Below are 12,381 nucleotides of genomic sequence, written 5' to 3' on the forward strand. Positions count from 1 at the left end.
CCCCCCCACCCCACCAAACAAAACCCCCCTGGAGCTTCCCATCAGTTAATACCGCGCTCAACTCACTCTGCTCGGCCCACACTGACTGGGCAGTGGGAGGGCGGGGGGCAGTAAGTGACAATAGCACATGTACATCTATCTGGGTGTTTGACCAAACATCCGTCTGAACTGTTCGCATCAACTGGCCGGCATCAGAGAGGCTCGGCGGGCGTGTGGTGGGTCATAATGGAGAGAGACATTTCTCGTGTACCGGTGAACAGATAATGACTCGGAATATGGCAGATTGCGTGGAGATGGGATGGGATGATTTGGGGGGTGGGTGGGGGGGAAAGAGATCAGTCCCCTTGCCTTTGTCCCCCCCCCCCCATTGTCCAGCACCACCTATTTGTGGTGACCAGTCACGCCTTCGGCAAACACTGCCGGCAGCCACCGACCGATCTCCAGTAGTTTGGCCCGCTCATTCTTTTTGCACTGATCGACAATTATGCTGGGCTGCTTGCTGCATGCAATGTGATAGATGTCAACAGGTTGTCCTGACAACAATTTTATTTGCAGCCCCACCCCGCTAAATCCTGTAAATATGCGCACCAACGGGGTCAGTTTTATAAGCCTGCAGCTAAATATCAGACTTGCTTATTTATTTAAATGATTGAAGAGGCTGTGTTCTGTCGGGGGGGGGGGGGGGGGGGGGGGGGGGGGGTCAGCCAGTCCCCTCTCCCCCCCCCCCTTCCCTCCCCGGGCGGCTGCCAATCATCGGGCCACAATGGTGACTCCCAGCCAATGAGCGGGCGGCAGAGGGCGGGGCTAATCCGCCATCACGTCAGAGCGGGCGCCGGGCTCGAGCTCCGGCGGCCGCGCACGGCGGAACCTCTCTCAGGACTGCCCGGCCATTTAAAAAATAAAACCAGAACACCCTCCCTGTCCCCTCGCTCGGACCGCCGCTCAACCCGACACCAGCACGCGGTCGACCCACCTACCTACCGTCCGTGTGGGAACTCATCGAGCAGTTGAACAGGAAACCGGCGCGCGAATAAAACTCAACCCCCTCCCCCACCCACCCCTCCTCCCTCGCTCGAAAACTATCGGGGAAAAAAACCCCACCCCCAACCAAACGCTGACCCGGCATCACCGCCCAGTGCTCTGCGTCATCGCGTCATTCCGTAATGGAGGGCGGAACACGCCGGCGCCATGACGTCGTGGGGTTGGCTGTGTTCGCGCGCGGTTCCAGGGAGCAGTGTGTTCATGTCACAATTCTGCATTGGGCGATGGGAAGTGGCAGTGGATGGTGAGGGGAGTGGTTAACATCTGCATGCAGCAAGTTGGGGTATGAATTATAAAAGTTATTTTCCCCTCTGCGAAACATTACTCGATTAGTTCGATTACTTTTCTAAAGTTAAATTCGGTGCTTTTCTAAAGTGGCTTTATTTTGTTGGTAAAAGTATTTTAAGTTTCATTTCGACATTTGCTGAAATCATTTACCAAAATGATTTGTTGGACGTATTTCATTCATCATGCTATTTGTGCTTATCGAGCAGCGGGGAGAGTATGAAAACGATTCGGTATGTTCAGATCTGTTAAGTTCGTTATGCATTGATTAAATAATGGATGGATGGGTGGCTGGTTTGCGTGATGGATTGGACTACATTCACGACCTTTTGTAGTTTCCTGCGGTCTTGGACCGAGCAGGATCCAAACCAAACTGTGATACAACCAGAAAGGAAGTTCACTTTAATAGATACAATTGCAGGTTTTACGTTTTTAGCCAATTCTGCAAATTGCGTCCTTTATGCTGGAAAAGATCCTGACACGTTAGGTCGTGATAATAGAACTGAAATTGGCCTATTCCATAGAAAACTTAAAATTAATTGCTTCCTGTCACAATACAGTTGCACTCTATGAGATTTTTTCTGATTTGATTTTATTTGATTTATTGTCACATGTATTAGTATACAGTGAAAAGTATTGTTTCTTGCATGCTATACAGACACACATACCGTACATGGGGAAGGAAGGAGAGATGCAGAATGTAATGGTGCAGTTCATAGCTAGGGTGTAGAGAAAAGATCAACTTAATACGAGGTAGGTCCATTCAAAAGTCTGATGGCAGCAGGGAAGAAGCTGTTGTTGAGTCGTTGGTATGTGACCTCAAACTTTTGTATCTTTCCTGACGGAAGAAGGTGGAAGAGAGTATGTCCGGGGTGTGTGGGGTCCTTCATTATGTGCAGGCAGCGGGAATTGTAGACAGAGTCGATGGATGGGTGGCTGGTTTGCGTGATGGATTGGACTACATTCACGACCTTTTGTAGTTTCCTGTGGTCTTGGACCGAGCAGGATCCAAACCAAACTGTGATACAACCAGAAAGGAAGTTCACTTTAAAAAATAAGTTGTCAGCATATCCACTAAGTCATGTTTTCTTTACTTCAAATTCGACTTTTTGCTGGGGAAGGGTCTTTTTATTGCTGTTCACATTTGACAAAATAAGCTACAACTGTAAATACAATTACAGTACTTGGCGATCTCCCACATTATGAAAATTCCACAGACCAGTTAGACAATTAAGCCTATTTTTGTTTTTACTAACTTATGTTATGAAAATGTCTAATTTTGTGATGATTTTTCTGAATATAACTTTTAGATTGGGGATTAAAGTGACAAGAGTTTGAGAGGTTGGTAAATAAATTTAAAGTTATTACCATTGAGAAGATGGTTCATATGCAGTTACAAGGTTAGAGTTAGAAGGGTAAGAACCATAAACAGATGTGAATTATTATTGTAATTCCCATCCAAGATAAAGGTTGAAACACAGCTCGTGAACGTGGGAAGTTCTTAAAGTATCCATGTACTTTTCCGGTTTGCGAATTGTGGGTGATTGGTTTGAACCTTGATCTTGGATGCCACACGTGTGTTACTTTGCGATGGGGATGGATTGATGAGGAAATTCACCAGGATATTGCCTGGGCTGGAGTGTTACAGCAGTAAAGAGAGGCCGGTTAGGCTTGGGTTGTTTTCCTTTGAATAGAGAAGGTTGCGGGGGGGAACCTGACTGAGGTGTACAAAATTGAGGGACAGCGATAGGGTAGAGATAGGAAGACACTTTGCCCATGGAGGCATGGATTTAAAGTAAGGGGCAGGAGATTTAGAAGGGTTTGAGGGAAAATCTTTTCACCCAGAAGGTAGTGGGAATCTGGAACTCACTGTCTGAAAGGGTGGTAGAGATGGAAGTTCTCAATATTTAAGTAGCATTTAGGTGAACACTTGACATGCCGGAGCGTACAAGGCTTCAGAACGAGAACAAGTGCTGGAAAATGGGATTAGAATAGATAGGTGCTTGATGGCCAGCACAGACACGAAAGGCCATGTTGAAGATGGCACATACTATTGCCACTGTGCGTTGGTGGTGGAGAGAATAAATGTTTAAGGTGGTGGAAGGGGTGCTGATCAAATGGGCTGCTTTGTCCTGGATTGTGTCAAGCTTCATGAGTGTTGTTGAAGTTGCACTAATCCCGTCAAATGGAGACTATTCTGTCACACCCTTGACCTGTACCTTGTAAATGGTGGCTGGGCTTTCAGGAGTCACAAAGTGAGGTAATCACCAGAGAATTCTCAGCCTCTGACCTAGTCTCATAGCCACTGTATGTATATGGCTGGTTTATTCAGTTTCTGGTCAGTGATAACCCCCAGGATATTGATAGAAAATGCAGTAGGCCATTCAGCCCTTCAAACCTGCTCCACCATTCAATATGATCATGGCTGATGCTCTGCATTGACACTACACTGCCACGCTCTCCCCATACCCTTGACACAAGAAATCAATGTATTTCCTCCTTAAATATATTCAGTGACTTGGCCTCCACAGCTATCTGTGGTAGGGAGTGGCACAGGTGCACCACTCTGAATGAAGAAATTTCTCCTCATCTCAGTCCTAAATGGCTTACCCTGAATCCTCGGTAGGGAGTCGCACAGGTTCACCACCCTCTGAGTGAAGAAATCTCTCCTCATCTCAGTCGTAACTGGCTTCTCCTGAGACTGTGACTCCTTTTTCAAGACCCCCCCCCCCCCCCAAAAGCTAGAGCAAAACACACCCCTGCATCCAAGCTGATAGTAGCAAATTCAGTGTTGGTAATGCCATTGGGTGTTAAGGGCCGGTGGTTAAGATCCCCTCTTGTTGGAGATGGCGATTGCCTAGTACTTGTATGGTGATGTGGTTGGGAATGTTACTTAACACTTGTCAACCCAAGTCTGAATGTTGTCCAGGGTTTTCCACATATGCACAAATATTTTCAGTATTTGAGGAGTTACAAACTACATTGAACACTGTTCAAGCATCCTCACTTCTGACCTTATGCTGGGGAGACCATTGAACCAATGGAGCGTTTTCCCTCCAATTCTCACTGACTTCAGTTTTCCATTCTGATTTGGAAATGCTGCCCTTTTGTCAAGACAGCCACTTTCACTTCATCTCTTGAGTTTGATGCTTTTGTTCATGTGTGGGCCAAGGCTGTAATGTCAAGTACTTGGTGGGCCTGGCGGAACCCAAACTGAGCAGGTTATTGCTGAGTAAGTTCCACTTGGTAGCTTGTTGACGACACCTATCAGTTTGCTGATGACCAAGAGTAGACTGATGGAATGATAATTGACAGCGTTGAATTCGTTATGCTTTTTGTGGTCAGGACATACCTGGGCAATTTTCCACATTGCCAGGTAGTAAGTGCCAATGTTCTAGTTGTACTGGAACTGCTCGGCTAGGAGCACAGCTAGTTCTGGTGTGCAAGACTTCAGTGCTATTGCTGGAATGTTGTCAGGGTCGGTCGTCTTTGTAGTATCCATTGCCTTCAGCTGTTTCTTGATATCCCGTGGGGTGAATCGAATTGGCTAATGATTGGCACCTGTGATTAAGTTGGCATTCTATTTTGGAAAGATTTATGGATTTGAAATATAAGGTCTGAAGTTTCAGTATTTGTTGTGCATGTTCTGTGTAATTCATCGCCGATTCTTCTACCCAAATGTGTCATTTGTAATTTCATGTACCATGACAGTTTGCATAATCTACTATCTCTTTTGCGTCCTCCTGAAAAAGATTAATGAACAGCTGTTTGTTGTTGATCATATTAACTTTATTCAAATTCTTATAATGTTTGAACTGAAATATTTACTCAAAAGCTATCGGATCTTCCAAAAACTTGGATATGGGCGGCAAGGTGGCACAGTGATTAGCACTGCTGCCTCACAGCTCCGGGGTCCCAGGTTCAATTCAGGCCTCAGGTCACTGTGTGGAGTTTGCACTTTCTCCCAGTGTCTGCGTGGATTTCCTACGGGTACTCCAGTTTCCTCCCACAGTCCAAAGATGTGCAGGTGGATTGGCCCTGCTAAATTGTCTGAGTATCCAAAAGATTAGGTGGGGTTACTGGGTTATGGGGATAGGCTGGAAGCGTGCGCTTAAGAAGGGTGCTCTTTCCAAGGGCCAGCAGGTGCAGACTCGATCCCCTGAATGGCCTTCTGCAGTGTAAATTCTATGATTGTTCTCTATGGACTTAATGGCCCTGTACAAAATTATCATTACTTGAAGGTTATGAAGTTGCAATGTGTGTTGTTTCCCAGATGTGTCCATAGCATGAAAGATAAACTTTTTGGATTTATAACAACATTTATTTTTGTTGTAGTAACGAGCATTTGTTCAAATACACTATTTTCTGTAATAGTAATACATAGTAAACCTATTGGCAAAATTGAAGCCATTGTGATTAATGGGCTTGGGGCAGTGTGGATAGAAAATTGACTAAGTGGCAGAAAACAGTTCTGAGAAGGACTATTGCCATTTTACTGAGGTATTTTTGGTACAGTAAAAACAACCAAATAAACAATATACATGAAACCATAAACCTAGTGCAAAAGCCATTTACCTCTCGTACAGGTCCCTCCCTTATTGACCCCCTACTCTAACCTAAACTCCCTCCCGCCCAACGTCTGCTGACGATTATTTTCCCGCAAAGAAGTCGACGAACGGTTGCCACCTCCGGGTGAACCGAACAGTGACCCTCTCAAGGCGAACTTGATTTTCTCCAAACAGAGAAAGCTAGCCATGTCTGATAGCCAGGTCTTCGACTTCGGGGGCTTTGAGTTCCTCCATGCTAATAGTATCCGTCTCCGGGCCACCAGGGAAGCAAAGGCTAGAACATCTGCCTCTTTCTCCTCCCGGATTTCCGGGCCTTCCGACACCCCAAAAATCGCCACCTCTGGACTCAGTGCCACCCTTGTTTCTAACACTGTGGATGTGACATCTGCAAACCCCTGCCAAAATCCCCTAAGCTTCAGAGATGCCCAGAACATGTGGACATGGTTCGCTGGTCCTCCCGCACATTTTGCACACCTGTCTTCCACCCCAAAGAATCTGCTCATCCGGGCCGCTGTGTACGACATTGAATTGTACCAGGCTGAGCCTGGCACATGTTGCGGATGTGTTGACTCTACTCAACGCGTCTGCCCATGGACCATCCTCTATCTCACCTCCCAGCTCCTCCTCGCACTTGCGCTTCAGCTCCTCGGTCTGCGTCTCCTCCGACCCCTTATAAATGTCCGAGACGCTCCTTTCTCCTACCCACCCTCTGGTAACTACCCTGTCCTGAATCCCCCTTAGCGGTAGGAGCGGGAAGGTTGACATCTGTTTACGAAGGAAGTCCTGCACCTGCAGATACCTGAATTTGTTTCCCCTCGCCAACCCAAACGTTTCCTCCAACGCCCTCATACTCGGAAAGCTCCCCTCTTTGAACATATCCCCTATCCTCTCAATCCCCGCTCTTCGCCACAACCGGAACCCCCCCGTACATGCTCCCCGGGGCAAACCGGTGATTATCGCAGGTTGGGGCCCAGAGCGATGCTCCCACATGCCACCTCCACTGGCCCCAAGCTCTCAGGGCCGCCACCACCACTGGACTGGTGGAGCACCGTGCCAGTGGGAATGGCAGAGGCGCAGTTACTAACGCCCCCAAACTGGTGCCCTTACATGAAACCGCCTCCATATGTACCCATGCCGACCCCACCCCACCACCACTTCCTGATCATGGCTATATCAGCCAGCCAGTAATAGTTGCTAAAATTTGGCAGCGCCAGCCGGCCCTCTCCCTGACTCCGCTCAAGCATTACCTTCCTTACTCGTGGAGTCTTGCCTGCCCAGACGAAGCCCGTGATCACTCCGTTGACCTGCTTAAAAAAGGACCGCGGAATAAAGATGGGGAGACACTGAAATACAAATAGGAATCTCGGGAGGACCGTCATCTTCACCGTTTGCACCTTCCCAGCCAGAGACAACGGAAACGTGTCCCATCTCCGAAAATTGTCCTTCATTTGGTCCACCAGCCGGGCCAGATTCAATTAATGCAGCCGGTCCCATTCTCGCGCCACTTGGATGTGTAGGTACCTAAAGCTTCCCTCTACTAACCTAAACGGCAGCTCTCTCAGTCGCCTCTCCTGTCCCCTCGCCTGGACCACAAACATCTCACTCTTTCCCATATTAAGCTTATACCCCAACTGGCCAAATTCCCCATGTGTCCTCATGATTTCTTCCATCCCCTCTATTGGGTCCGAAACATACAGAAGCAGGTCATCCGCATAGAGCAAAACCCTGTGCTCCAACCCCCCCCCCCCCGGACCAGCCCCTCGAGGCTCTCGGAGCAATTGCCAACGGTTCTATAGCCAGCGCAAACAACAGTGGGGAGAGGGGGCATCCCTGTCTCGTCCCCCGGTGCAGTCTAAAATAGTCTGATGTCCTATTCATCCGTATACTTGCCACAGGAGCCTGATCCAGTAACCTGACCCAGTCAATAAAGCCCCGCCCGAATCCGAACCATCCCAGTATCTCCTACAGGTAGTCCCAATCTACCCGATCAAAAGCCTTTTCTGCATCCATTGTGATCACTACCTCCACCTCCCTACCTTCCGAGGGCATCATGATCACATTTAACAGCCTTCTTACATTGGCCACCAACTGCCTGCCCTTAACAAACCCCGTCTGGTCCTCCCCAATAACGTCCGGAACACAATCCTCGATCCTGGAGGACAAGATTTTGGCCAGCAACTTGGCATCTACATTCAACAGGGAGATTGGCCTGTAGGACCCACACAGCTCCGGGTTCTTGTCCCGCTTAAGAACCAGCAAAATCGTTGCCTGTGACATCGTCGGGGGCAACACCCGTCTTTCCCTTGTCTCATTGAACGTCCTCAACAACACCGGCCCCAATATCCCTGAGAACGTTTTATAAAACCCCACTGAGTACCCGTCCGGATCCGGGGCCTTACCCGCCTGCTTGGCCTTCAAGCCCTCCACTATCTCTTCCAGCCCGATTGGGGCCCCCAGCCCTTCTACCCGCTCCCCGCCCACCTTTGGGAAATGCAGCCCCTCCAAGAAGTGCCTCGTCCCCTCCGGCCCTGTAGGGGGTTCTGACCTGACGAGCCTGCTGGAGAAGTCCCTAAACACCTTATTCACCCCAACTGAATCACTAACCAGGTTCCCGTCTCCGTCCTTTACTTTCCCTAGTTGCCTCCCTCTTCCTAAGCTGCTGTGCAAGCATTCTGCTGGCCTTCTCTCTATGTTCATAGATTTCCCCCCTCACCTTTCTCAGCTGCTCCACCACCGTCCCTGTGGTCAGCAAGCTAAACTCCACCTGTAACCTCCGCCGTTCCCTTAAAAGCCCTGCCTCTGGGGTCTCCGCATACCTCCTATCAATCTGTAGTATCTCCTTTACCAGTCGGTCAGTCCCTGCCCTGTCCACCTTCTCCCTATGGGCCCGGATCGAGATCAGCTCCCCCCGACCACCGCCTTCAGTGCTTCCCATACCACCGCTGCTGAAATTTCCCCCATGTCATTGACTTGTAGGTAGCTCTGAATACATTTCCTCAGCCACTCACACACCCCTTCATCCACCAAATGTCCCACATCTGACCTCCAGTGCGGGCGCTGGTTACTATCTTTACGAACCTGCAGGTCAACCCAGTGCGGCGCATGGTCTGAGATTGTAATCGCCGAGTACCCGTGTCCACCACCCCAGCCAGCAAGGCCCTGCTCAAAATAAAGAAATCAATCCGAGAATACACTTTATGCACATGTGAGTAGAAGGAGAACTCCTTCACCCTCGGTTGCCCAAATCTCCATGGATCCACCCCCCCATCAGCTCCATGAACCCTCTTAGTTCCTTTGCCATTGCTGGCACCCTGCCCGTTCCCGAGCTTGACCGGTCCAAGCCAGGGTCCATAACTGTTGAAGTCCCCTCCCATGACCAATCTGTGCGAGTTCAGGTCCGGTATCTTCCCCAGCATCCTCTTTATAAACTCCACATCATCCCAATTTGGTGCATACGCATTTACTAATACCACCTGCACCCCCTCTAGCTTCCCACTGACCATAATGTACCGACCTCCCACGTCCGAGACCATTCTACCCGCTTCAAACACCACCCGTTTATTGATCAGGATCCCGACCCCTCTAGTCTTTGAAGCTAGTCCCAAGTGAAAGACCTGACTGACCTAGCCTTTCCTCAGTCTAACCTGGTCATTACTCTTAGGTGCGTCTCCTGCAACATTACCACGTCCGCCTTCAATCTCCTAAGATGCGCGAACACACGTGCCCTTTTGACCGGCCCATTTAACCCGCGAACATTCCAGATGATCAGCCTAGTTGGGGGGCTCATTGCCTGCCCCCACCCCCCGATCAGCCATCCCCTTTTTTGGGCCCGCCTCCAGTCAGTGCTCCGCGCCTCCAACGGTCCATCCCCTGGCAGCCCCAGCCTCCTCTCTGTCCCTCAGCCCAAGTCCCTCCCTCGTCAGCAGAACATTCACCCCCCCTCCTCCCCACCCCCTAGCAACAACACCCTGTAACCCAACCCCTTTACTAAACCAAACATATGCACCCCCCACTGCGCCTCCGAGAGCTAGCTCACCAGCTAGCTTGGTGGCTCCCATTCCCGGCGCCAGATAGTCTCCCACCTATTATTCCCCCCGTCCCCCACTCATGCAAACAAACTCCAACATCAAATAATCCCCACACAATTGCCCAACAGAAAAACACCAAGATCAAAACAAGCATCCCTCCATCCCCCAACAGTGCAAATGAAAACGTTAACTCACTCAGCTCTTCCACTGGTTCCAAATCAATGCAAACGGCATCATAAACATCTTCCATGAAACGCAAAATGAGAAACTTTTTGCAAAAACAGAGAAAGAAAAAGAAAAAACAAAAACATGAATGTTGCAGCCAAGTTCAAAAGTTTTCAATCCATCACCAGCCCTTTCTGTTTCGCAAAGTCCAACGCGTCCTCAGGCGACTCGAAGTAGAAGTGCTGATCCTCATGCGTGACCCAGAGACGGGCTGGGTCCAAACTTCACCTTTTTCTTAAAAAAGATCGACCTGATCTGGTTGAAGCCTGCTCTCCACCTGGCCACCTCGTTCCCTAGGTCCTGGTAAACCCGCAGGATGCTGTTGTCCCATTTACAGCAGCTCCGTGTCTGCTTGGCCCACTGTAGAATTCGCTCCTTATCTGAGAACCTGTGGAATCCCACCACCATTGCCCTCGGGGGGTGGGGGGTGGGGGGGGGGGGGGTCGGGGTCGGGGTCGTCTCCCATTCGCGGCTTCCTCACGAGTGCTCTGTGAGCCCTATCCACCTCCAAGGGCTGGGAGAATGTCCCATCCCCCAGCCGCTTCACAAACATGTCTGCGATGTATGCCCCAGCTTCCGTTCCGTCGGACCCCTCCGGGAGCCCGACAATTCTTAGGTTCTGCCGGTGGGACCTATTTTCTAGGTCCTCCACCTTCTCCAGGAGCTTCTTCGGCTGGTCCCTCAGCATCCCCACCTCCAGCTCCACCGCAATCTGATGTTCCTCCTGCTCAGTCAGCGCTTTCTCCACCTTCTGGATCTCCCGATCCTGGGCGTCCAATCTATGCTCCAACCGCTCATTCGACTCTTATCGGGTCCAAGCAGTCCCGTTTCTGCAAAGCAAAGCCTTTCTGAATGACTTGCATCAGCTGCTTCATAGACTGCTGGGTCGACAAGTCAGAGGTCCGAACCTCCGCCATGCTGTCTTCTGTTGCAGCTACAGCCCAAGCCTTCTCTATCTTTTTGTTTCTGCCCTTACGAACACTTTGGTGCCCTAGTCCTTCTCTCCATGCACCGAAGTGGGAATTCAGTAAACAATTGCCACTAACATCCGATTTACAATTCAAGTCCAGTAGAAAAACGGGGGAAAGGTCCAAAAGTCCGACCAAAGCGGGAGCCACCAAATGTGCGACTTACTCCTCCATAGCCGCCACCGGAAGTCTCGACTAATGCCATTTTTGAAGTTTATTCAAACAAAAATTGAACTTAAGTCAGAAACAATTTTTACTCTTGAGTGTCAAGAGCCCCACTTGCTAAATAAAACAGCCGCGTGACAGCAAAAGGTGAGAGATTTTTTTTAAAAATAAAAAAATTTAACAGTACCCAATTATTTTTTTTCCAATTAAGGGGCAATTTAGCGTGGCCAATCCACCTACTCTGCACATCTTTGGGTTGTGGAGGTGAAACCCACGCAGACAAGGGGAGAACGTGCAAACTTCTCACAGACAGTGACCCGAGGCCGGGATCACACCTGGGCCCTCAGTGCTGTGAGGCAGCAGTGCTAACCACTGCGCCTTTATGCCGCCCAACAAAAGGTGAGAGATAATGTGAAACCAAAATAGGGAGCATGCGAAAATGCTACAAATAGTGTAGACCGGGAGGGATTTGAAGATGAGCGAAGGGAGCTTGCTGCAAAAAGAGAATATAGTACACATATTGTAAAGTTATTTTAGAGGAAATGGATAGTCAAGGGAAATGTGTGCCCTTCCAAAATAGATGTGGATAATTTTGCAAATGAAAAATAGTAAAACAGCAACTTATCAATCTTGACAATAGAGGAGGTGGTTAATATACCTGACAATGTAAGGAAACTACTGATGAACAAAGGACTAAATAATAATAATCACTTATCATCACAAGTAGGCTTCAATGAAGTTACTGTGAAAAGCCCCTAGTCGCCACATTTCGGTGCCTATTCGGGGTGGCCGGTACGGGAATTGAACTCTCGTTGCTGGCCTTGTTCTGCGCTGCAAGCCAGCTTTTTGGCCCACTGTGCTAAACCAGCCCCAAAGTTCATGTAAGTAAGACAACAGTTCAGAAATACAATATTGGTACAGCAACTGGCCTATTGAGAGGGCCTGATGGTTTAAATGCCAGGGTTTTAAAGCAAGTGAGTGACGAAATTGAAGACGCATTAAGACATAGGAGCGGAAGTAAGGCCATTCGGCCCATCGAGTCCACTCCACCATTCAATCATGGCTGATTTCAACTCCATTTACCCGGTCTCTCTCCATAGC

The 12,381-nt window shown here is 49.1% G+C and overlaps 2 protein-coding genes across 6 annotated transcripts in view; one reads left to right on the plus strand and one right to left on the minus strand.

Annotated features, from left to right (window-relative positions):
• The window catches only part of LOC140388349 (R3H domain-containing protein 1-like), a 199,756-nt gene extending 198,678 nt beyond the window's left edge, over positions 1–1,078 (minus strand). The window contains exon 1 of one of the 3 annotated variants that reach the window (XM_072472383.1): positions 982–1,078. The gene's annotated coding sequence lies outside the window, so the exon portion shown is untranslated. Of the gene's footprint in view, positions 1–66; positions 197–977 lie in introns of those variants that run through there. The other 2 variants (XM_072472391.1, XM_072472421.1) reach the window with 2 other exon arrangements.
• zranb3 (zinc finger, RAN-binding domain containing 3) overlaps positions 197–12,381 on the plus strand; it is a 295,756-nt gene continuing 283,571 nt past the window's right edge. The window contains exon 1 of one of the 3 annotated variants that reach the window (XM_072472336.1): positions 197–215. Coding sequence is in view for 1 of the 3 variants with exons in the window: in XM_072472319.1 (XP_072328420.1) it covers positions 1,546–1,559 (14 nt within the window). In the remaining 2 variants the exon portion in view is untranslated. The other 2 variants (XM_072472330.1, XM_072472319.1) reach the window with 2 other exon arrangements.

The sequence above is a fragment of the Scyliorhinus torazame genome, chromosome 2, assembly GCF_047496885.1.
Source record: "Scyliorhinus torazame isolate Kashiwa2021f chromosome 2, sScyTor2.1, whole genome shotgun sequence".
In the NCBI taxonomy this organism is placed as follows: Eukaryota; Metazoa; Chordata; class Chondrichthyes; order Carcharhiniformes; family Scyliorhinidae; genus Scyliorhinus; species Scyliorhinus torazame.